A 26,137-nucleotide genomic window follows, 5' to 3' on the forward strand; every position below is an offset into this window, starting at 1 on the left:
GGGGCGCCCTGCGAGAAGGGGGTGAGCGTGATTGGGCTGTCCTGCATCACGTGACGGTCAGTACGCGTGGGATTTGGCTCAGAGGAGGCGGAAGTGCAGCGCAGAAAGGGGGTCCGTGGGGGAGGGCAGAAGCCTGGGGGAGGAGCTTGAGTCCAGCCACTATCGGGGTACTGCCAGCCATCCGGCCCAGGTCTCTGGGGTTGTCTTACCGCAGTGAGTACGACGCGTACTACAGAGACCGGCCGCCCGTGTGCCTGGCAGGTGGAGCCGTCCGCATTAGCTGCCTCGGGGAATGGAAGCGGAGAACGCGGGCAGGTAATGCCGGGGCCAGCAGTGCCCCTCCCTTGCGCCCCTCACGGCAGGGCAAGTTGGCTGGCGAGCGCGCGCGCACGCAGGGGTCTTTTAAATCCCGGCCCGAATACAAAGGCCGGGGCCGCGCGTGCGCACGGCGGCCTGCTTGGCCCTTCCCTGGCTGCGGCGGCGGCGGCGGCGGTGGCGGTCGGGGTTCCTCTGAGGGTTACCTGGTGCACCTGGACCATTCTTTGGTTCCCCGCGATAACCAGTTGACTATAAAATATATTAGTAAACATCCAGCAGTCTTTGGTTAATGTGTCTTTTTGGATGCCTTTCTTGGCTACGTTTCCCTTCACCCTCCATTACCACGCTAAGAGCTGTAAAGATGAGTGTCGAACATTTCCAGCTCCAGGAGTTTTCATTTTAAAGTTGGTTGATTTGTTACGGCTTCCTCCCCGAAGGCCTACTAAAAGCAATGTTAAGGGTCATGGGTTAGATAATTTTGTTGTGGGAATATGTATACCACTCTCGAGTAGTCAATCTAAAAATGACCTTTGAGTTTTCCAGTGGTCTTGGGGACGATCTTAAGAATCCGTTTTTAAAAAGTCCTTTGGGGGAGTCAAGAGAAGGATTTGCAAAAGCAAGAGATTTAGGGATTTGAACTCCTGGTGGAAAACTAAATTTTTAAAAAATGGATATGGTGGCAGTTTTTTAAAAGATAAAGAGTGATGATTTACATTGAAATTAAAAGAAAAAAAACCTATTATACCTAATGAAGAGTTATTCTGACTCTCAGTGGCTAATGGGAGCTGAATTTAGGCAATGCAAAGGACTTCTATGGGCCTGTTCATGTCTGTAAAGTCGACATGTCTGGAATCTGATTCTGACATGCCGAGAATTGGTGTTACATGAAAAGGCACACTAACCAAAATAAGAGTTTAGGAAAAGAGATATATGTAGACAAAGTGTGGGCTTTATCTTGACTTTGTAGATCAAGTCCTGGAATAAATTACTCCACTTCTTTCCCAGAAGAACTTTACAAATAAGAGAATTCGCCAAAATTTGTGGAAATCTCTCTCGTGACCTTACTTCAGAGCAGAATTGAAACTTGGGCCAAGAATAAATTACACATTGTAAGACTTTATCCAGGGTCTTACAGCAAAATAGTAGGACTTGAATACACTGTGTAGCTCAAAGCTGTGACATGTCAGCCTGACTTCATCCAAAAGGCTATCGACCAGATTTTATTTTGTCTTGGAAAGCTTTCACCTTTCAGAAACTGTGGAAAATTCTGTGTAATCATCCGAAATGACTCAGACCCCAGGTAATCGTTAGAGAGTAGTTCTCTGTCACCCTTGACTGTGCTAGTCAAAAAATGTAACGTGGGATGTGAAAAAAAAAAAATTTTTTTTTTTTTTTTTTTTTGAGACAGAGCCTTGCTCTGTTGCCCAGGCTGGAGTGCAGTGGCGGATCTTGGCTCACTGCAACCTCCTTCACCTGGATTCAAGCGATTCTCCCACCTCAACCTCCCGAGTAGCTCGGATTACAGGCACCTGCCACCAGGCCCGGCTAATTTTTTGTATTTTTAGTAGAGACAGGGCTTCACCATGTTGGCCAGGCTGGTCTTGAACTCCTGTCCTCAAGTGATCCACCCACCTCGGCCTCACAAAGTGCTAGGATTACAAATGTGAGCCACGGCGCCCAGCCGACTTTTTATTTTAGAAGACTAATTTCAGATATTCAAAGAAGAGAATTCAAATTCCATGAGTATAGACTTTTTTTTTTTTTTTTCTGAGACAGAGTTTCACTCTGTTGCCCAGGGTGGAGTGCAGTGGTGCAATTACCGTTCACTGCAACCTCTGCTTCCTGAGTTTAAGCGATTCTCATGTCTTGGCCTGCCAAGCATCTGGGACTACAGGTGCCCAACACCACACCCAGCTAATTTTTTGTATATTTAGCAGAGACGAAGTTTCACCATTTTTGCCAGGCGGGTCTTGAACCCCTGGTCTCAGGTGATCACTTTGGCCTCCCAAAGTGCTGGGATTACAAGCATGAGCCAAAGCGCCCGGCCTAGACTTTATTTCAATGGCAAAATAGTTCAGGAGTCTTAGAAAGTGCTTACAGTCTAATCAACCAGAGAGGAATAAAGGAGGAATTTTATAAGGGTACTGTGTTGTTTCCAGTGACCTCAGTCATGAAAAAGACAATTACTGAGGATGGAAAATAGGATGCCAAATCAAAAGTGACTGGAAGAGAGTGGCATGGACCACTAAGAATACAAACAGGAAAGATTAACCCTCAAATGAGAATAGGCTTTATAGAAATGTTAAGGAGACCAGGAGGGACTGTTTCAGTTAGATGTTGACAACAGGAAGAATAAAGATTTGGGTTTTCTGCCCAGTCTACTGACATGGTGGCAGCAGACAACAGAACGCCTAAGTACTTTGTTCTGATTTGGATTTTCCATCTCCTATGTTAGGAAAATGATTGTCTGACTAGAAAGGGCAGAATGAGTATCTTTAAGACTTAAAGCTCAAGATCAATGAAGGTATTTAGGAGAAGTTTCAGGTGTTCTAACAGAATCATATGCCCTGGCCTGTGTGTGTTGTATTTCAAGGGAGAGGCCAGATTAAAGCAGTGTTTGAGGATTTGTAGCAAATGTACGGGCCCTGGAAATAAACACATGGGTTCCTGTTCTTCCAGAGGTGGAGTCTGTCCTCTCTTTACCTTGATCCTGAACAAAATTTTTACTTATCGATGGTTGCTGAGCATTTTTAAAAGAAACGAATTGACCAGGCACGGTGGCTGACGCCTGTAATGCCAGCACTTTGGGAGACCAAGGTGAGTGGATCGCCCAAGGTCAGGAGTTCAAGACCAGCCTGACCAACATGGTGAAACCCCATCTCTGCTAAAAATACAAAATTAGCCAGGCATGGTAGCATAACTAGTGACCATTACACTACAGTATCAGTTCAGAAAGAAAGCAAGACCTATACTAGACAGGCAGCATCAGAAGGATGCTGACAGGAGGTACCTATGGTAGTCACTATTATAACAAATTTATCATATACCAGGTACTGTTTTGGATGTTTTACATATGCCAACTAGCTTAATCTTCATAACCAGTTATTAGGTTCTGTTGCCATTTTACAGATATGGAAGAGATTAAGAGGCATAAAGAGATTAAGGAACTTGCCCCCAGAGCTAGTAAATGGGAGAGCTGAAATTTGAATCCAGTTGACCTGGCTTCAAAGTCTGCCTCTCTAGCTAGCAAATCTGCTTTACCGCTTCTCTTAGTGGGCAAGATGGCGATGGGCTGATGGCAATCCAGTTAGGTGAAATAAAAACCTGGCTTACTACTGAAAGAATCAGGCAGACTGAAGAGAGGTCTGTACTCATATGCCATGTATCTCTATCCCTAACTTTGTTCCTTTCAGTAGCTTAACAGCAGCAGGGTGCTGATGGCATGCTGATAAAATTCGTGAGTGACCCAAGCCTGGGAGGAATTTGTGGAATTGACTGATTGATTGAATCAGAGTCCAGATAAATCCTGACTGACTGGAATGGTGAATCATCTTTTATAAAGAAGAGGCACAATCCTATACTCAGCTGCAGAAAAATCAGTGATAAAGTGGAATGAGGGAGAAGTGATACAAGGACAGTTTTCATTGATGGGAAACTCAGTGTGAATCAACAGTATAATGTGGGTGCCAGTATAGCTAGTGTCATGGATTCTGCAGTTTGTCTCCAAAATGAGCAAGTTGGTAGTCCTGCTCAGTTTCAGGCTGATGAGGCTTTATCTGGAGTTTTGTTTGATTCTGAGTACCGAAAAATGACCAAATACTGAAGAAATTTGACATCATACTACATGAGGAATTATACCATTTGAGGAATACTGTAGGAGGACTGGCTTATTCTAAATCTTTATATTCACAGTTTCTAGTAGAAGGTACGTATGGTGAATACACAGACCTCCATCTAGCAATATCAAATGGAATCTTAACAATAGTTATGGTGCTATCGCATCATAATTGACATAACCAAACCCCTTTAGTTGAGTATTTGGATTATTTAGCCTTGTTCATTATTTTGTAAGTATTCAGTATGGCATGTGCTTTTTTTAAGTGAAGATAATAAGATGTATTTAGAAAACAGCAACTTAGGCTGGGTGCAGTGGCTCACACCTGTAATCCCAGCCTTTGGGAGGCCAAGGTGGGAGGATCACTTGAGGCCAGGAGTTCAAGACTAGCCTGGGCAACATAGTGAAACCTCATCTCTACAAAAAATTTAAAATTTAGCCAGGCATAGATGCATGTACCTGTAGTTCCAGCTACTCAGGAGACTGAGGCGAGAGGATTGCCTGAGCCCAGGTGTGTGAGGTTACTGCGAGCTATGATAGCACCACTGCACTCCAGCCTGGGTGACAGAGCCAGACCCTGTCTCTTAAAAAAGAAAAAAGCAACTTAAATCCCTAAAATAGTGTAAAATAATTGAAGATAAAAGAAGTTGGAGTCATTAATTTTAGAGAAAACCTTAAAGATTTAGTTTTTTGAAATACAGCAAATCTAGCCAGGCATGGTGGTGTGCGCCTGAGGTCTCAGCTACTCAGGAGGCTGAGGCAGGAGGATCACTGGAGCCCAGGAGTTGGAGGCTGCAGCCAACTATGATCATGCCACTGCATTCCAGCACGGGTGACAGAGTAAGACTCCGTCTCTAAAAAAAATAATAATTAAAAAAATTTAAAAATAGCAAATCTGAATTAACTAGACTTCTTAATGAACTCTGTGTGTGGAGTGTGTGTATGTGTGTTTTGAGAAAGACTATCAGAAAATACAGTCACCCTTCCATATCTATGGATTCTGCATCTAAGAATTCAACCAACTGTGGATTTAAATTATTTGGGGGAAAAAAAAGACAAATAACAACATTAAAAAATAGTACAGATAAAAAGAATGCAGGATGACAGCTACTTACATAGCATTTCCATTGTATTAGGTATTATGAGTAATGTAAAGATGATGTAAAGTATAAGGGAGGATCTGCATAGGTTATATACAAATACTATGCCATTTTGTATCAAGCGACTTGAGCATCCTTAGATACTGGTATCTGTGAGGAGTCCTAGAACCAATCCCCTATGTACACGAAACTAGGTACATACCACAGTCCATTTTTAGAAAGATTGATTAGTAACTAAAGGATGACTTTACACAGTTCATCAGTTCCAGGCAGCTATAAAAAACCAATCTAGCTGGGTGAGGTGGCTCACGCCTGTAATCCCAGCACTTTGGGGAGGCTGAGGTGGGCAGATCATGAGGTCAGGAGTTGGAGACCAGCCTGACCAACATGGTAAAACCCCATCTCTACTAAAAGTATAAAAATTAGCCGGGTGTAGTGGCGCGCCTGTAATCCCAGCTACTCAGAAGGCTGAGGCAGGAGAATCACTTGAACCCAGGAAGCAGAGGTTGCAGTGAGCCAAAATCATGCCATTGCATTCCAGCCTGGGTGACAGAATAAGACTCGGTCTCAAAAAACAAACAAACCAAAAACAACAACAGAAAAACAATCTGTGAGCACTGCAGTTCAACAGAAGGTGAGTGCAAATGGAGGCTAGGAGAGAAAAAGAGGTAAACAGGAAAATGAGGGAGAGAGAGAGGGAGTGAAGAATATTTGAGACAAAGGTAAATGATGGGGGAAGAAAAGTGAACAAAGGGAAATAAAATCAATCACGCTTTTAAGTTTGACATCAGAAAGTTATAGAAAGTAGAAAGTTTTTGGGGTCTGTTTTGAGTCTAGACAGATCTAGTCCTATTTCCTATATATTGTCCACATATGTAGAAATCACTGAATCTAATTCGTCATTTTCATGGTGAGGAAATGGATACCCGGAGAGGATAAGTGACTAAATGCTCTTCGTTACTGTCCTTCTCATAGAGTTATTGCTCAGAAACATTGCAGAGTTCTGGATTATAAAGTAGCAACGATCATTATGCATACACAAATGTATTTAAGAAATATCCTCACACTGAGGTTGAAACAGGTTTATGCTGCTTATACATTTAGTTGTTATTATAATAGAAGATAAAATTTTACAGAACCCTTTTCTTTTTTTTTTTTTTTTTAAGACAGAGTCTTGCTCTGTTGCCCAGGCTGGAGTGCAGTGGCATGATCTTGGCTCACTGCAACTTCCACCTCCCTGGTTCAAGCAATTCTCCTGCCTCAGCCTTTTGAGTAGCTAGGATTACAGGTGCATGCCACCATGCCCAACTAAGTTTTGTATTTTTAGTAGAGACGGGGTTTCACCGTGTTGGCCAGGCTGGTCTCGAACTCCTAACCTCGTGATCCACCCACCTCAGCCTCCCAAAATGCTGGGATTACAGGCATGAGCCACCGCGTCCGACCAGTTATCCAGAACTCTTTAGTTAACTAGCATTCAAGTTTATGAAGATTTTTGTGTAGATATAATGCTTGTTTCTGCCAAGTAATAAGAATGTTGTAATCTACCATCTTTCTTTTATTCTGGCTTTTAGAAAGCTGTTGAGGTAAATAAGCTAAGTTTAATGCTCAAAGATAGTGTATTCCTCAGAACACACACATCTTATTTTCCATAGGTTTATTTTTCTTTATCCATTCTAATTTAACTTTTTGTAAAATGCCACAGTCCATTTTTAGAAAGATTAAGGGATATATCATTATTGTAGATAAGTTTCTAGATTTCTTTCAAACTTGATATACCCATCTAATATAAGAGTTCAGATGCTTTTTCCTTTTATTTTTCACTTTTTATGCAGCCCACTGTGATTTCTAGAATTTTTATTTTCAGCTTCTGAACCCCAGAATTCCTGAAGATGATTAACGACCTCCGACTATACCAACAATTTGGAGGTTTTTTAAAGTAAAGAATAGTCTTGTAATGTGAACGATGTCTCCCTAATTTATGTATTTTCAGTTTGCATTTTCATGAAGTGCTCAAAATGGGACACGTGAAATTCTGAGCGCAGTAGTAAGAAACATGGGAGGGTGGTAGGTAGATTGCCTTCCTGACCATGTGACAGAGTAAAAACACATCACATGCTTTTTTTTTTTTTTTTTTAATGAGATGGAGTTTCGCTCTTGTTGTCCAGGCTGGAGTGCAATGGCTCCGTGTTGGCTCACCACAACCTCCACCTCCTGGGTTCAAGCGATTCTCCTACCTCAGCCTCCCAACTAGCTGGGATTACAGGCATGCACCACCACGCCAGCTAATTTTGTGTTTTTAGTAGAGACAGGGTTTCTGCATGTTGATCAGGCTGGTCTCGAACTCCTGACCTCAGGTGATCTGCTGCCTTGACCTCCCAAAGCGCTGGGACTATAGGCATGAGCCGTGCCCAACCACATCTCATGCATTCTTTTGCTCAGGCATTTATTGTCACCATATGTCTTTGTTTCTGTATATTCAAGCTAAATCAAGGTGCTATTAGAATCTCGGAAAGCTGCCACTGACCACAGTCAGAACTTGCAGTTTCTTTAGTTAGAATTGCCACAGGACCATTGCTCAAGACTTCCAGATCTAACCTAGCCATATCCAATTCATCATTAGAATATTTAAATAATAAATACTGAACAACCAGTATTTTAACAATTTATTGCAAAGCGCTACTAATAATATTAAAGAAAAGTTTGAAAAAAAAGGACATTTTACTTTGTGCCAGGCATGGTTCTAAGCATGGTTCTACATCTTAACTTCCTGTCCCTGTCTACATATTTTCCCTTATGTGTAGCCTTAGTTTACATTACTATTTTGTATTCTTTTCTGTTTTAAAATATAAACTGTTTCCTGTTCTTTTACGTAATTATTTAATTTTTTAGTAGCTGCATAGTGTTTTCTCATGTTAATGTATTTTAGTTTACTAAATCATAACTTTATTTTTATGTAATTTGTGAACAATATATTTAAAGAAATAAAACTCTTATGATACAGGTTAATCTCTTTCTCACTCATTCTTAATCTTTGCTTTACCAACCTACCCTTAAAGATAGCTGGAAGTGGAAATGCCTCTCCAGTGGTTTGTCCATTGGGATTGGGCTTCTGTTTATCTTGAGCTGCCAACATTTAGCCCAGCCACTTGGGGTGGTCTGTTATCCTTTGTCTCCCCATGCCATTTAAGCTTATCCAGGAAATGCTTTAGTTTGCCTTTTTTTTCCTCCTGTTAACCATTTTATTGAGATATGATTTACATACTACATAGTTCATCCATTTAAAGTGTACTCATTTTCCCTCTTTTGTTGTTGTTGAGGCAGAGTCTCGTTCTGTCCCCCAGGCTGGAGTGCGGCAATGTGATCATCGCTCACTGTAACCTTTAACTACTAGACTCAGGCAATTCTCCTGCCTCACCCTCCTGAGCAGCTAGGGCTACCAGCATGTACCACCATGCCCAGCTAATGTTTTAAAATTTTTTTGTGGAGGTGGCGATCTTGCTATATTGCCCCGGCCACTCTTAAACTCCTGGCCTCAAGTGATCCTCCTGCCTTGCCCTCCCAAAGCACTAGGATTACAGACATGAGCCACCATGCCTGGCCTCATTTCCCTTTTTAATCTGATTTCTGAGCTTCCTGTTCTCTTTCAGTGAATGTCATGAGAACGAAAACTGATGAGTAAAGTATCTTGCCATGGAAAACATGACTTTCCTCTCCAAATAGTAGACCAAACTTTTCCATTTTACTTTCTACTGTTTTTCTTCTCCTGCCTATTTAATGGCATTACTTGGCATTTGCTGTGACTTGAGTTTCATCAAATATGTATTTACTTCCCTGGTTTTATGCTAATAGCAACACCATGAGATAGTGGTTTAAGGCCATGAGAAGTATTTTTTTAAATTGTTTTCTTTGAAAGCCCACGTTCTTTCCTTTGAACAGAATACTTTGAACAAAATTTAAATCGTGTTCAGAAGAGAGATTTAGAGGTTTTTTCCTTCATAAATTCAACACATTTACAAAATATCCATTTCACGTTCCTCTTTAGTGACTTAATCTGTTTTGTGTTGCATTTCGGAATACCGTAGACTGGGCAATTAATAAACAGTAGAGGGTTTTTTTGGCTCCTACTTCTGGAGCCTGGAAAGTTCAAGGTGGAGGGGCTACATCGGATGAGGGCCATCTTGCTGCATCATAAAATGGCAGAAGGAATCACACAGTGAGGCAGCACTTGTGACAGAGATAGGAAAGGAGGTTCAACTCATCTACTCATCCTGTTATCAGGAACCCTCTCCTGTGATAATATAGCATTAACCCATTCATGAAGGGAGAGCCCTCCTCTTGAGCTGATCACCTTTTTCTTTTTTTTTTTTTTTCTTTTGAGACAGAATCTCGCTCTGTCACCCAGGCTGGAGTGCAGTGGTACAATCTCAGCTCACTTCAACCTCCGCCTTCCAGGCTCAAGCAATTCTCCTGCCTCAGCCTCCCAAAAATCTGGGACTTCAGGTGCATGCCACTGTGCCCGGCTAATTTTTGTATTTTTAGTAGAGGCGGGGTTTTGCCATGTTAGTCAGGCTGGTTATGAACTCCTGACCTCCGGTGATCTACCTTCCTCGACCTCCCAAAGTGCTGGGATTACAGGTGTGAGCCACTGTGCGAGCCTTGTCACCTCATAAAGGTCCTACCTCTCAACACTTGCATTGGGGATTGAGCTTTTAACATGTGAACTTTGGGGGACACATTCCAACCATAGCAGTGGCAAAAAAAAAAAAGTAACCCCAGCAAAACAACAATACCACCACCAATAAAAATCAAATCTAGGCCTGGGTGCGGTGGCTCACACCTGTAATCCTAGCACTCGGGGAAGCTGAGATGGGCAGATCTCTTGAGCTCAGAAGTTCAGACCAGCCTGGCCAACATGGCAAAACCCTATCTGGACAAAAAATATAAAAATTAGCCAAGCATTGGGGCTCACACCTGTAGTCCCAGCTACTTGGGAGGCTGAGGTGGGAGGATCCGTTGAGATCTACCTCAGCAGTAGCAGTGAACCAAGATCGCACCACTGCACTCCAACCTGCGTGACAGAGGGAGACCCTGTCTCCACACACACAGAAAAAAACTAATGAAAAAAGAAGTAAACAGGCAAATAAAAAAAAACTAAAAGAGAATCTTAATTAGATTGGAGGGGATCTTCGGGTGATTAAATACTGAAGGATACTGAAAGTAGGGGCACAAATTGTATTTGGGGACATCTTAACCCTGTATGGGTTGATAGACCTTTCAAGTTTGTCTGCTAGAAAATTCCCTCAGTCTTATTTCAGAGAAAGTCTGGGCTGACTTGACAGGACTGATCGGTTTTATCAGTGACACATCTTATCATTAAACAGTGCAAGAGTTAATGGTTGGTTAGTAAGCACTCAGTAAAGGTTGGTGAACGTGTACATACAGGACTAGATCTCTCCTCCCTGTAATCCACTCTAAATAAATACTTTAGTCTGGTTACAAAATACTGAATACTATACTGAAGACTTTTGTACAGCTGATCATTTGGATTTACATTTGGGTAATTTTATCATTACGTCTCATGCTTCATTATTCTTTCAGCTATTCCCTTCAGCAAGCTCAAGCTTTTTATACGTTTCCATTTCAACAAATGATGGCTGAAGCTCCTAATATGGCAGTTGTGAATGAACAGCAAATTCCAGAAGAAGTTCCAGCCCCAGCTCCTGCTCAGGAACCAGTGCAAGGTAGTTTCACCATGAGAGCTTAGAAAATTCAACATCGGATCAGCCAGCTTATTTAAGAAAGGGTTTCATGGTGAATTTTAGCTCTATTTTAGTGTTAAAAAGTCAAATCCACTTTTTAAGTACTTAGTCTGTGCTAAGCACTGATAGGTTCTGGGGAATAAAAGAACATGGATCCTGCCCAAAAATATCTCATAATCTAATAGAGAACAGTAATAAGTAAATACACGTTACAGCTCAGCACAGTTCATAGTGAAGAGGGGCATAGAATGAATGCCCTGAGAGCTTATGGGGTTGGCTTCTAACTCAGACTGACGGCTCAGAGGCCGCTTCTTGGAGCAGAGAAATAACACCAGGGCTCTGAAACTCTTAACAGTGCGGAGGCTTCATCCCCATGAAGATGAGAGTAGGGAAGTGTCCAGGCTAAGGGGGCTACACAGGCCGGGTACGGACACACACAAGCATATCACGGCCAGAAACAGAGCAATTCTGTGTCCTTGGAGTCTGGGATGTAACAAGGAAATAGTGAGAGATGAGGCCAGATGGGAACAGTTGAAGCTTGTTTTTTATCCCAAAGAATTTATATTCTATCATGAAGGCAATAGGGAGCTGTTGAGAGAATGTAAGCAAGGGATGACTTGACTTGATTGGTGCTTTACAAATTAGTCTGGAAATATTAGAGAGGACAGATTGGTTGGTAGACAAGTTAGAACTTGGAGGCAGGCCGGGCACAGTGACTCACACCTGTAATCCCTGCATTTTGGAAGGCTGAGATGGGTAGATCACCTGAGGTCAGGAGCTCATGACCAGCCTGGCCCACATGGCAAAACCCCGCCTCCGCTGAAAATATACAAATTAGCCGGGCGTGGTGGTGCATGCCTGTAATTCCAGCTACTGGGGAGGCTGAGGCACGAGAATTGCTTGAATCCTAGAGGCAGAGGCTGAGAGGCTGCAGTGAGCCAAGATCGCACCGCTGCTCTCCAGCCTGGGCAGTAGTGTGAGACTCTTGTCTCAAAACAAAAACAAACAAACAAAAAACCTCAGAGGCAATGAGTGGATTAGATGGATTAGAGACACTGTTTGAATAATCTAAGGGAGTACTGAGGAGGACCTGAAGGGGTGGAGAGTTGGGAAACACTTAGGAGGTAGAATTACCTAGCCATGGCTAATGGGTTTCATGTGGTTGGGGGTAGCATGGCAGGGTAGTGGGGGAGAAAGGGGAGTCCAGAAGTAACTGCCAGGTTTCTGGCATAGGCATTTGGTTGAGGAGGTGCCATTCACCAAGACAGAGAATTAGAAGAAAATCGTAGATTCCGGGGGCGGGAGAGTGGATGGAGAGAAGTTAGTGATTTTCTCCAGTGTAACAGTATTTGTATGAGAAATGTGCTCAGGGTTTCGGTTTACTAATTGCAGGAACACATCTAATAACTCTGCCTCTGCATTAGACTTCCTCAGCTACATGCCAATCATGGTGGATCCGTTGGCATAGGGAGTGGCTAAGGCAATGTGAGGCAGAAGAGAGGAGGGACTGACTGCCTGTATCCTGCCAGGCTTGACTGGGGGAAATGCCAAAGAGGAGTAGAGTCGGGTAGAGGCCTGAGTAGTTAGGAGAAATGTTAAATAATTAAGGGTAAGAAAACCAGGGCTGCCTGCTGGGCAACTATAGGTCAGTGGTTTTCAATCAAGGGTGATTTTGCCCTCCCAAGGGACATTTGACATTGTCTGAAGACACTTTTGATGATAAAGACTGGCAGGGTACTACTAGCATCTAGTGGGTAGAGATCAAGGGTGCTATGAAACGTTCTGTAATGTGCAGGACAGCCACCTACAACAAAAAATTGTGCAGCCTGAAATGTCAATAGTGTGGAGGTTGAGAAACTGCTTTAGGTCCTGAGGTCGGATCCCTCCTCCTGCCTTTTGAAAAATACTGCCAACCCAGAGATGTCATCCTGAGCACGCCTAAATTTCTCTCTTCAACTATGTATGGAACAGAATATACCTCATCTCTAAAACAAGCCCACAAGCCATTTGTGTTTTTCTGTTTTTTTTTTTTTTGGTAAGAGAGCCTTGCTCTGTTGTCCAGGCTGGAGTGCAGAGGCATGATCTCAGCTCACTGCAGCCTCCATCTCCTGCGTTCAAGCAATTCTCCTGCGTTCAAGCAGTTCTCCTGCCTCAGTTTCCCGAGTAGTTGGGATTACAGTGCACACCACCATGCCTGGCTAATATTTTTATAGTTTTAGTAGAGACGAGGGTTTCACCATGTTGGCCAGGCTGGTTTCGAACTCCTGACCTCAGGTGATCTGCCTGTCTTGGCCTCCCAAATTGCCCTCCCAAAGTGCTGGGATTACAGACATAAGCCACCATACCTGACCCATTTGTGGTTTTCTACTGGGGAAATTGAGTTAAAATGTTTCCCTTCCTTCCTGTTTCTCTATTTTTCTGTTCTTGTTTGCTTATTTATGTATTTACATTTAGAATTTATATAAAATGATCCATAGAAACTTTGTATCCCTGAGGAGGTTAAGATGCCAAGTAATGCTGTGTAGAAAATAATAGTCTATGATGATTCTTCCCACAAACAGCAGGGGAAGGAAAGTAGGCATGGGGGATTGCATGAACCCAGTTCTAGGCTGAAAGAAGGGGAGGATACTGCAGAGGGGACTGATGTTGGGACTGTAAGAGTTTAATTTTGGGGAGGCAGGTACAAAAGGTGCTTGTTGGGTAACTTTTCTGGGAAAGCTGCTAAAGTTTCTAAGTTAAGATTTTCTGCATTTCTGGAAATTGTGTTTCAGAGGCTCCAAAAGGAAGAAAAAGAAAACCCAGAACAACAGAACCAAAAAAACCAGTGGAACCCAAAAAACCTGCTGAGTCCAAAAAATCTGGCAAGGCTGCAAAATCAAAAGAAAAACAAGAAAAAATTACAGACACATTTAAAGTAAAAAGAAAAGTAGACCGTTTTAATGGTATTTCAGAAGCTGAACTTCTGACCAAGACTCTCCCCGATATTTTGACCTTCAATCTGGACATTGTCATTGTAAGATCTTTGTCCTCGTTGGATTTTATAAGTAGTATTGGGGGATTAGCTTTACTTAACAGTTGTCCATGCAAATAGCATTTTGCTGAAAAGGACCATTTCTAAGAATCCTTTTGGTGGTAAATGGTGTCACCTGCATGAGTTTGTGTTATATGGGAGTGTTTAAGAGGGTGGGCTCCAAATGTAGGCTGTCTGGGTTCAAATCCTGTCACAAGTATAATCTTGGATAAGCCTTATTAACTTTCTGAACACCGGTTTTCTCACTGATAAACCAAGGGTGATAATACCACCCCCTTATAGGGTTGCAAGTAAATGAGATAATCCATGTGAATCACTTCGACTGAATACCTGTGGAGACTTCATAAATGGTAGCACAGATTTTAAGCTCTTATTTTTGTCAGTAACTGTAAGAAACATCAGCATGTGAATAATTGTGTAAGTGATGTGGAGCGAGCTTGTTGAAAGCTGAGAACCAGAATTGTGGCTGGACATGGGCTCAGATTGATTGATTGTTCCAGGACCTCTCTTTCCAGACTCAAAGCAGCCCAGTTGGTGAGGGCGAGAGGCCTGGGATCATGAAGGAGTCAAACTGGTTTTTTAAAGTAACAGCAAAACTTTTAAAATAAAGAAAATCTCTTTCCCATGTATGAAATACTTTGTTCAGATGAAGAGTAGTGATTGGTAAATGATATTGCTTATGATGCTCAATTAAATTTGTATTTTAATCAACTCAATTTTGTCCACCACTCCTCCATAGAAACCCTAAGGCTTAGGTCCTACTTTTTAAGATGAAACGTCTTAATTGTTTTGTTTTATAGATTGGCATAAACCCGGGACTAATGGCTGCTTACAAAGGGCATCATTACCCTGGACCTGGAAACCATTTTTGTAAGTGGTTACCTTTTAAATTAATTTACTTTTAAATTAGATACCTTTTTAACAGGTTTTTTCAAAAAAACCAATTGTGTTTTTAAAAAGAAAGAGACTGTAAATACACATTCATGTTTCATATTCTGTGTATGCATCTGTACATGAAAATAAGAGGGTTTGAAATGATATGTCACTGTTAACATTTTAGTCTGAGAGTGGAGGGACATGAATAAGAGTACTTTCTCTTTTGTTTGAATTGTTTCTAATGAGTTGTACTACCTTTTTTTTTTTTTTTTGAGATGGAATTTTGCTGTTGTGCAGGCTAGAGTGCAATGGCGCAATCTCCGCTCACCGCAGCCTCCGCCTACCAGGTTCAAGTGATTCTCCTGCCTCAGCTTCCCTAGTAGCTGGGATTACAGGCATGTGCTACCACGCCTGGTTAATTTTGTGTTTTTAGTAGAGATGGGGTGTCTCCATGTTGGTCAGGCTGGTCTCGAACTGCCAACCTCAGGTGATCTGCCCACCTCAGCCTCCCAAAGTGCTGGGATTACAGCCGTGAGCTACAACGCCCGGTCAAGTTGTATTACTTTTTAAAAATGATTTTTTTTTTAAAATTGTTATCTATAGGCATAGGAACGATAGTATAGTACATCTCTGTGGCAACGCAGACATAATACTAACATTTCCAGATTTCTGCTGATTATTTTCTAGGAAAGCTTAAAATAGTAGTAAAGACTTATATTTTTAGAGTAAGTTTTACAACGAAGTGTTGGCGGGATCTGATGGCTTACGCCTGTAATCCCAACACTTTGGGAGGCCAAAGCAGGAGGATCAGTTGAGGCCAGGAGTTTGAGACTAGCCTGTACAACATAGCAAGATCTCATCTCTACAAAAAATAAGGTAGAGGTTGTGGTGCACACCTGTAGTTCCAGCTACTACAGAGGCTGGATTGGGAAGATTGCTTGAGCCTGAGAGGTAGAGGCTGCAGTGAGCCACAACTACTCCACTGCACTCCAGCCTCGGTGACAGAACTAGACCCTGTATCAAAAAAACAAGAAAACAAACAAAAAACAAGCGTAACTACTGTTGCATTACCTTCTCTATATAAGTTGTCTTGTATGTAAATCATCTCACCTTATACCGCCTAATAGATCAGTGTATACAATATACCCTAAGGAAATACTAATTGATTATCTAATGGTAACATTCAGAACATTTAGGGCAACTGACAGTAATGTGGTTTTGGAACTAATAATAACGTATTGTTCCTATAAAAAATTCCTTTTTTAGGGAAGTTTGGAGTTTTAAATTTCTTCACTGTCAAGGTGTTTGTTGTTAGTCTATTGCTGTATATTTATGTGTGAGGTGGTGGTATCACCAATTGTAAAGCAAAATAGTCTCAAAGTTTCCTAAACTGAGTTGCTATATATTCTTGGGCAAGCATTTGCCTCAACCCCCTGTGAAAAGGAGATAATAATAGTATCTCGCAAGATAATTATGATGATTAAATCCAGGCGCGGTGGCTCACACCTGTAATCCCAGCAGTTTTGGAGGCTGAAGTGAGAAGATCACTTGAGCCCAGGAGTTCAAGACCAGCCTGGACAACATAGTGAAACCCTGTCTCTACAAAAAATACAAAAATTAGCTGGGCATGGTGGTGTGCACCTGGGGTCCCAGCTACTCAGGAGGCTGAGGTGGAAGGATTGCTTGAGCCTCGGTGGTCGAGGCTGCACTGAGCCATGATTGTGCCACTACACTCTAGCCTCTAGCCTGGGTGACAGAGCGAGACCCTGTCTTAAAAAAAAAAAAATAACTGAATTTTCATTTCACAGGGAAGTGTTTGTTTATGTCAGGGCTCAGCGAGGTCCAGCTGAACCATATGGATGATCATACTTTACCAGGGAAGTATGGTATTGGATTTACCAACATGGTGGAAAGGACGACGCCTGGCAGCAAAGATCTCTCCAGGTAAGTACACAGCATTTGTTTTTATGGGTTGGAACCTTGACTAGGCTGGTGCCCCAAATATTCTAGGAACATCATATGTATCTAGTTCAAGCTGAGCTCAACAAATGTGCGATACAATCTTTCATTGAAAGCTGTCTGAATCTAGCGTATTAAAAATATTGCCATATTTGTATTTTTGACTACTTTTTAATTCAATTTTAGTAAAGAATTTCGTGAAGGAGGACGTATTCTAGTACAGAAATTACAGAAATATCAGCCACGAATAGCAGTGTTTAATGGAAAATGTAAGATTTACTTTTAAATTTTATTTTTTTTCTTTGCTAACATTATGGGCAATGTAAATATGTTTGTATTTCATTTTAGGTATTTATGAAATTTTTAGTAAAGAAGTTTTTGGAGTAAAGGTTAAGAACTTGGAATTTGGGCTTCAGCCCCATAAGATTCCAGACACAGAAACTGTAAGTCCCTAAAATTGAGTTTGTAAATCAGTTAAATGTGAATTTTTTTCTAGATAATTTACTTATTTGTCCTATCGTGATTTATGCCATGCAAAACATTTACACTGTATTTTAATATCTATACATCAGCTTTAACTAATAGTTGTAAATTAATTCACATACTATTAGGGTTTATTAGAAAGAAAAACATTTGTCAGCTAAATGTCTTGATGTTGTTATTCAATGAAAATATTGAGAGGAACTGGCTCATATACTACATTCAGAATACATTTAATGGCATGTAGTTGTCAAATTCAAATGGTTTAGCCCTTGTACTCAGTTGTGAAACAAACGTGGAAACGCAGACATGATCCTGATTAGGAAAACTAATTGCCCCATTTATATATCTTAGCTCAACTTCATTTTAGAGCCATATAAATAATAGAACCCAGACAAGCCTCCAGCCAACCTAACTGGTATTCAGTACTGTTGTCTTATACACAAAGTCATCATGAAAGAACAGTGTTTTTCAAACTCTCATCTCTACAGAGCTTCTGCAGGCATTTGGTCCCAATTTTGCTTCTTAAATATGGTTTTAGGTTTTGTTTACAACTTTTAAAAAACAACAGTGCACAGATTTACATGTTGTATGTACAACATTTTAACTGATGGAGAAGCTAATTTGCTGCCAGGTTTTTGTGGAGACCTAAAAATGTTACTGCCACCTACATATATTTAAACTTCTCCTTTAAAATTTTTTTTTGTTTATAACTTCTTATAAATGTGCAATTGATGACGTTTATTATGGCACCGGTTTTTGCTTAAATGAAGGCCCACCTTTGTCTACTTGGTTAAAATTGTACAAGTTCAGTACTTGCTGTAGAGTACTGTATCATTCTCTGTTACATGCCATTTGGAGGCTGGGCGTGGTGGCTCACGCCTGTAATCCCAGCGCTTTGGGAGGCCGAGGCAGGCGGATCACCTGAGGTTAGGAGTTTGAGACCAGCCTGGCCAACATGGTGAAACCCCATCTCCACTAAAAAATACAAAAATTAGCCAGGCATGGTGGCGTGCACTGTAATCCCAGCTACGTAGGAGGCTGAGGCAGGAGAATCGCTTGAACCCAGGAGGCAGCGTATTAGGAGGAGGCTCATTATTTTTTACTTACTGACTTGGTAATAAGTCAGTATTACAAATTCAAACTTAAACGCAACTACTTTTATTGATTTTTACATATATTTATATGTAATTAAGTATCAAGTTATTAACCCAAATAAAGACAAATACTCTAATCTCAATATGAGTGAATTCAATAGAATTTTAAGATTTCTGAAGTTATAAAATGTTGTGGTTCTAGCTCTGCTATGTTATGCCATCATCCAGTGCAAGATGTGCTCAGTTTCCTCGAGCCCAAGACAAAGTTCATTACTACATAAAACTGAAGGACTTAAGAGATCAGTTGAAAGGCATTGAACGAAATATGGATGTTCAAGAGGTGCAGTATACATTTGACCTACAGCTTGCCCAAGGTACGTTACTGTCCTCATTCCTTTTATTCATTTTGTGTCTATATATACACACATACACATTACATAAAGTATGTTGTGGATTTAAAAGCAGGAGAAAAGAAAACAATTATATTTGTAGCCACAGTGCTCTGATAATGGATGATTATCACGCACACACAGATGTTATCACACACACTCTGATAATGGATACACACACACACACACACACACACACGTATTACAGAAAGTATTTTGTGGATTTAAAAGCAGGAGAAAACAAAACAATTATATTTGCAGCCAGAATGCTCTGATAATGAATATTAGTCACTGTTAAAATCTCCTTTTACCAAGGTCTTCCCTCTACTCTGGCACTCCTACAGATAATTCACCTTCAGAGTGCCAGAGCAGAGGGATGTAAGAAATATTGTACCCTACCTAATGAATATAAGAGGTTTTACAATTCTTATGTGTTTATTTAGTATATGCTATGTTTCAAAGATTAATAGAGACGTATCTCAGTATATGTGAACATTCAAGAAAAATAATTGTTCATTATTTCTGAATAAAGCTACTTTCAAAATTGTTGTACAAAATCAGTTTTAAATCCTTTTTACCCTCCTCACAGAGGATGCAAAGAAGATGGCTGTTAAGGAAGAAAAATATGATCCAGGTTACGAGGCAGCATATGGTGGTGCTTACAGAGAAAATCCATGCAACGGTGAACCTTGCGGCTTCTCTTCAAATGGGCTAAGTATGTTTCCCTCCACATGTGTATTCCTTTCAAAGACGGTTTTGCCAGGATTGGGGGGAAGATTTTAATAGAAGGAGAGTAAATGATTGAAGAATGGGAATGGTAATATGAAATTTAGTGACTAATAGTGAAAAATTGATGGTTATTTCACATTGAATTACACAGACTTTTACAGTGCATTTTCTGTTTGTTTGTTTGTTTTTGAGATGGAGTCTCCCTCTGTCACACAGGCTGGAGTGCAGTGGCGCCATCTCAGCTCACTGCAAACTCCGCCTCCCGGGTTCACACCATTCTCCTGCCTCAACTTCCCGAGTAGCTGGGACTACAGGCGCCCGCCACCACGCCCAACTAATTTTTGTTCGTATTTTTAGTAGAGACAGGGTTTCACCGTGTTAGCCAGGATGGTCTCGATCTCCTGACCTTGTGATCCGCCCCGCCTCAGCCTCCCAAAGTGCTGGGATTACAGGCGTGAGCCACTGTGCCTTGCCTACAGTGGTGCCTGGCCTACAGTGCATTTTCTTCAAGTCATGAACTCTCGGCAATCCTAGTTGCATTTTCCTCCTTTAATAACAAATGAGGATTAATAACAAATGAGTCCTGTATCTGAAAAATAGAACAGAAACTTATGATTGTATTCAGGAAGCTTGCTTAACTATTTTAATAATAATTCTCCTTCACTAGACTGTTAAAATCTCCTACTTTGATCATTTAAAACTTCCAGGTCGGGCATGATGGTTCACAGCTGTAATCCCAGCACTTTGAGAGGCTGAGGTGGGTGGATCATTTGAGGTCAGGAGTTCAAGACCAGCCTGGCCAACATGGTGAAACCCTGTCTCTACTAAAATATACAAAAATTAGCTGGGCATGGTGGCAGGCACCTGTAATCCTAGCTACTTGGGAGGCTGAAGCAGGAGAATCACTCGAACCCGGGAAGCAGAGGCTGTAGTGAGCCAAAATCACCACACTGCACTCCAGCCTGGGTGACAGAGTGAGACACCATCTCAAAAAGAAAAAAAACTTCCAAAGAAGCTGATGTGGTGGCTCACCCCTGTAATCCCAGTGCTTTGAGAGGCTAAGATGGGAGGATCACTCAAGCCCAGGAATTTGAGGCTGCAAAGAGCTGTCATCGTGCCACTACATTCCAACCTGGGGGCGACAGAGTGAGACCCAGTCTCTATTTTAAAAAAAGCAAAAATTTCTAAATGGCATAAACTAACTTTGTCTTTCTGGCAGTTGACAGTGTGGAGTTAAGAGGAGAATCAACTTTCAGTGGCATTCCTAATGGGCAGTGGATGACCCAGTCATTTACAGACCAGATTCCTTCCTTTAATAATCACTGTGGAACACAAGAACAGGAAGAAGAAAGTCATGCTTAAGAATGGTGCTTCTCAGCTCTGCTTAAATGCTGCAGTTTTAATGCAGTTGTCAACAAGTAGAACCTCAGTTTGCTAACTGAACTGTTTTATTAGTATTTTACTCTAGTGGTGTAATTGTAATGTAGAACAGTTGTGTGGTAGTATGAACCTTATGAACCTAAGTAGTTTGAAAGAAAAAGTAGGGTTTTTGTATACTAGCTTTTGTATTTGAATTAATCATCATTCCAGCTTTTTATATACTATATTTCATTTATGAAGAAATTGATTTTCTTTTGGGAGTCACTTTTGATCTGTAATTTTAAAATACAAGTCTGAATATTTATAGTTGATTCTTAACTGTGCATAAACCTAGATATACCATCATCCCTTTTATACCTAAGCAGGGCATGCTAATAATAATTACCACTGTCAAAGAGGCAAATGTGTTGATTTTTGTATATGAAGTTAAGCCTCAGTGGAGTCTCATTCGTTAGTTTTTAGTGGTAACTAAGGGTAAACTCAGGGTTCCCTGAGTTATATGCACACTCAGACCTCTTTGCTTTACCAGTGGTGTTTGTGAGTTGCTCGGTAGTAAAAACTGTACCTTACCTGACAGAGCCCTGGCTTTGACCTGTGTGTTAATCCTCTAGTAGCCAGTAACTACTCTGGGGTGGCAGGTTCCAGAGAATGCAGTAGACCTTTTGCCACTCGTCTGTGTTTTACTTGAGACACATAAATATGATAGGGAAGGAACTGTATTTCTCCATTCATATTTATCACCGTTCTAGTTTTATCTTCCTTGGCTTTAAGAATGTGCCATGGAAAGTGATAAAAAATGAACTTTTAGGCTAAGCAAAAAGATGCTGGAAATACTTCATAATCTCACTTAAACTGGTGCTTTATGTACATGAGATGTACTAAAATAAGTAATATAGAATTTTTCTTGCCAGGTAAATCCAGTAAGCCAATAATTTTAAAGATTCTTTATCTGCATCATTGCTGTTTGTTACTATGAATTAAATGAACCTCATGGAAAGGTTGAGGTATATACTTTTGTGATTTTCTAATGAGTTTTCCATGGTGCTACAAATAATCCAGACTACTAGGTCTGGTAGATACTAAAGCTGGGTACTAAGAAATGCCATTTGCATCCTCTCAGTCACTCCTGAGTATTCTGATTTCATACATACCCAGGGAGCATGCTGTTTTGTCAATCAATATAAAATATTTAGGAGGTCTCCCCCACCCCCAGGAGGTTATATGATTGCTCTTCTCTATGAGAGAAACAAATTCTTGTTGTGAATCTTAACATGCTTTTTAGCTGTGGCTGTGATGGATTTTATTTTTCCTTAAGTCTAGGTCAAACTGTGTAAAAGTCATTTATGTTATTTAAATGATATACTGTACTGCTGTTTACATGGACGTTTTGTGCGGGTGCTTTGAAGTGCCTTGCATCAGGGATTAGGAGCAATTAAATTATTTTTTCACGGGACTGTGTAAAGCATGTAACTAGGTATTGCTTTGGTATATAACTATTGTAGCTTTACAATAGATTGTTTTATTTGAATGGGGAAAATACCCTTTAAATTATGACAGACATCCACTAGAGATGGGTTTGAGGATTTTCCAAGCATACAATAATGATGTTTTTCCTAAAATGACAGATGAGTAGTAAATGTTGATATATCCTGTACATGACAGTATGAGACTTTTTCATTAAATAATATTGAAAGATTTTAAAATTCATTTGAAAGTCTGATGGCTTTTATAATAAAATATATTAAGAATTGTTATCCTTAAGTTATGGGCTTTTTCTGTAGCAAAACTGAGTGGTGTTCTTTCCCCTTTAAACCTGAGGTCAGTTTACCTTGTATTATATTTAACGTAGAATAATAACATGGTAAAAGTCATAAAAATAATGAATATTTTATTTTTCAGACATCCATATTTTAAATGCAATAGTTTTATAAAAGAAAAGATTGGCCACCTGTTAAAAAGATCTACATGTGAAAAATACATTTAGAAGTTTTAAAAATTTGTGGATATAATTATTATTCAGAATTAAGCAGATTGATTACTGGTATCTAGATGGGTCTGTTCCTTTATGTTTTTCAGTCACATAATCTCGATTTCCATAGTTAACACATGTACTTAAAGAAGTCAGTCAATGCCTATATGGTCCAAGGTATAATTTGCACACAGTAGTTTTTGGTTTTTATATTGTGGCTCATCTGTATCAAAGGTAATGTTCATAAAGAACAATGTTATAGTTGGCTACAAAGAGACAATTCCACATTTCTAGACAGGGAATATTTTAAGGGTAGAGTTATATCAGCTATGGTGATTGAGTTTAAATATCCCTGCAGGGTCAGGAACAAACCAGCTTTCCCATAAGTCGTTGTGAACACTAGGGAAGTCCCAAGGTTTATGTCTTCCATTCCAGTGGAGTAATTTAGCTTCCTGCAGAAAATGCTCCGAATATCTGGCATCTGGATTCCAGCCTTCATTGTGTTTAAAGAAAAAATAATAGGCTTGTTAGAGAATAACATTTTTGTATTATAAATTGAATACAAGTTCATAGTTTAAAAAAAGGTAAACAAAAGGGTTATACAGTGAATTTTCTACCCACCCCATGTCTCCAAATCAACCGTTGTTAGTCTCTTGTGAATCCTTCTAGTTAAGCTATAGCATTGTTTGACCTGTATGCATGTATATGTATATTTAAAGACAGAAGATGAGCATACTGCTACCTTGCCTTTAAAAAAAAAATTATTTTATTTCTTTATTTGGACATTGCCTTTTAAAATTACTGTCTTGGAAAACTTTCCACAGCAGTACATGTGGATTTACCAAATTATTTTTAGTGACTGTATAGAATGATAGATAATTATTTATTGACCAAGTTCCTTATTAAGGACATTTAGATTGTTTCTATCCTATCATTAGCATAAACACAGCAATGAACACCCCTCTGTGTATGTCTAGTCTATGTGTACAAATATATCTGTAAGATAAAATATTGTAGGTGGAACTGCTAGATTGAAGGGTGTGTGCCTTTTCAGTTTTGATAGAGATTGCCACATTGTCCCCGAAAAAGTTCTATTAATTTTCCTCCCACCCAAGAGTTTATAGGGGTTCTTTTTTCTCTGCATTTCACCTCCTTAATGAAAAATGGCAACATTTTCTTTTGAACAGTCTTGTCTTCATGTAAAATGTGACTAAGGTCTACTTTTTAAACAGCTATCTCCACCTGAATATTACTCCATTCATAAGTCATCATTTCAAGAGACTATGCATTTACCCTAACAGTGTCATTGCTTAGAATATTTTTTAGAATGCCTATTCTAGAACTACATTAAGGTGGTGTGAATGTAAAATCTAAAAAAAAAATCTCTATAGCGTTCAACTTTCTTTCCATGAAAAGGAATTTGATATATATATATTATTTAAACAGCTGAAAGTCCATTGAATTATGAGAGGGTTGATTTGCTAGGGTTATGTTATTCTAGTGTATGACGTTAACAACAACACAACCTGGCTTTTGTTACTAATAAACATAGCTGTGACGGCAGCTGCAGAAGAGAAACTAGTTGTTTGAAGCTATTGCAGCATAATTGGAATAATTATCAATCATCAGAGTCTACACAAAGGAAATATTCATTTGGGAAGAGGCACCTTCCCGTGAAAAGTCTCTACTAAGGGCATCCTCATCTCTCAGCTTCGTAACTGAAGGGCTATGCAGAACTACCTCAGAGGGGCTTGCAATTTGGGTGATGAAATTGCTTTTAGCTAAATATATTTTGTAAATTTAAAAAATATTAAGCCTGCCTGTTCAGACCCAAACTTAATGCCCATTAGTGTTATGTTGCCCTTCTACCTCCAGAATACCCTAAAACCTCATTTTTCAAATGATTTTTGTGTAGATTTACTTTGCACACCATCCCTGATTCCAAAACCTTCAGCACAGATGGAAGCTCTGTTCTACAAAGAAAAATGACATCTTTCCTTGGGGAAGAATATGTCCCTTCCTACTTGTCAGTAAGTTGGATATTTCTCTCTTTTCTTTTTTTTTTTTTTCCTTTCCTTTTTTTTTTCTTTTGAGATGGAGTCTAGCTCTGTCACCCAGACTGAAGTGCAGTGGCATGATTTCTGCTCACTTCAATCTCTGCCTCCCAGGTTTAGGCTATTCTTCTGCCTCAGCCTCCCGAATAACTGGGATTACAGGCGTGTGCCACCATGCCCAGCTAATTTTTTGTATTTTTAGGAGAGATGTGGTTTCACCATGTTGGCCAGGCTGGTCTTGAACTCCTGACCTCAAGTGATCCACCCACTTCGGCCTCCCAAAGTACTGGGATTACAGGCATGAGCCATCGTGCCTGGTCTAAGTTGGATGTTTCATAAAATGTAATTCTGAGTCTCTGTCTCAAGATCATAAAATGCTGCAACCTTATTGATCTAAGCTCTGCATAACTGTTCCTACACATTTTTAAAAATAGACCTTCTACTTTGATGGGATCTGCACATGGAAAGGTTGATATTTCACCTAATGTTGAACCCAACATGACTCTAAATCAAATCAGACAGAACACTAACTTCCCTATGGCACTCTTGTGCATACACATGCTCAGGAAAATCAGAGGATTCTGGTAATAATGCAAAAGCAATCCACAGAATTATCGAGAGCAAACAGGAACTCAGCCTCCACAATTATATCCTTTTTAAAAAAAAAAAAAAAAAAAAAGATTATGGGACATAACACCTTGCAGGGTTGTTGTGAGAATTAGAAATAATATTCACCTTCCTTAACAGAACCTAGTCCAGTTCTTAGCAATGTAATGGACACTTGGTAAATATAAGTCCATATCCATTGCCTCCAATTCTAAAATAATCCCCAAAGGTCTGAAGAGAAAAGGTTTTTTAATAACTTCTTTGGCAGTAAAACCTAGATCCTACTCAGCACCATATTACCTTTTAAAAATCCAAACCCTTTCTAAAGTTCTAAACAGGTCTGGCCCAGGGGTTTTGGATAAGGGATGGTGGCATGTGTTAGGGTGGATGTGAATGTGAATGTGTCCTCTATGCTAGGCTCTACGCTAAGCCATTTATATGTATTCAGTAATTTACCCAAAATCATAGTTGGGATTCCAATTCATACAAAAACCCTACACTTGTGTAGTGAATAAAAGACTTAAGGAACTCACAGAGAACAGAGTCAACTGCTTT

General features: G+C 40.2%; 2 protein-coding genes across 7 annotated transcripts in view; one reads left to right on the plus strand and one right to left on the minus strand.

The window, feature by feature from the left end:
- The first annotated feature begins 59 nt into the window (after window positions 1-59).
- On the plus strand, window positions 60-22,714 carry TDG (thymine-DNA glycosylase). 4 transcript variants are annotated; one of them, XM_011975490.1, is made up of 11 exons: window positions 102-315; window positions 7,244-7,317; window positions 10,852-10,994; window positions 13,784-14,025; window positions 14,844-14,913; window positions 16,728-16,863; window positions 17,065-17,147; window positions 17,227-17,321; window positions 18,658-18,829; window positions 19,434-19,559; window positions 20,793-22,714. In XM_011975490.1, the coding sequence occupies exons 2-11, from the start codon at window positions 7,307-7,309 to the stop codon at window positions 20,933-20,935; spliced, it is 1,221 nt and encodes a 406-aa protein (XP_011830880.1). In that variant the 5' UTR covers window positions 102-315; window positions 7,244-7,306; the 3' UTR covers window positions 20,936-22,714. The 4 variants fall into 4 exon arrangements, with proteins under 4 accessions (XP_011830879.1, XP_011830881.1, XP_011830880.1 ...); XM_011975489.1 differs by lacking the exon at window positions 7,244-7,317 and having other exon boundaries at window positions 60-315; XM_011975491.1 differs by lacking the exon at window positions 7,244-7,317 and having other exon boundaries at window positions 60-315; window positions 16,749-16,863.
- Window positions 22,715-22,821: 107 nt separating this feature from the next.
- GLT8D2 (glycosyltransferase 8 domain containing 2) overlaps window positions 22,822-26,137 on the minus strand; it is an 85,184-nt gene continuing 81,868 nt past the window's right edge. For all 3 annotated transcript variants that reach the window (XM_011975495.1, XM_011975493.1, XM_011975496.1), the window contains one exon: window positions 22,822-23,415. In XM_011975495.1, the coding sequence (XP_011830885.1) occupies window positions 23,246-23,415 (170 nt within the window). In that variant the 3' untranslated portion in view covers window positions 22,822-23,245. The remainder of the gene's footprint in view (window positions 23,416-26,137) is intronic.

Source organism: Mandrillus leucophaeus, unplaced genomic scaffold, assembly GCF_000951045.1.
Source record: "Mandrillus leucophaeus isolate KB7577 unplaced genomic scaffold, Mleu.le_1.0 Scaffold157, whole genome shotgun sequence".
In the NCBI taxonomy this organism is placed as follows: Eukaryota; Metazoa; Chordata; class Mammalia; order Primates; family Cercopithecidae; genus Mandrillus; species Mandrillus leucophaeus.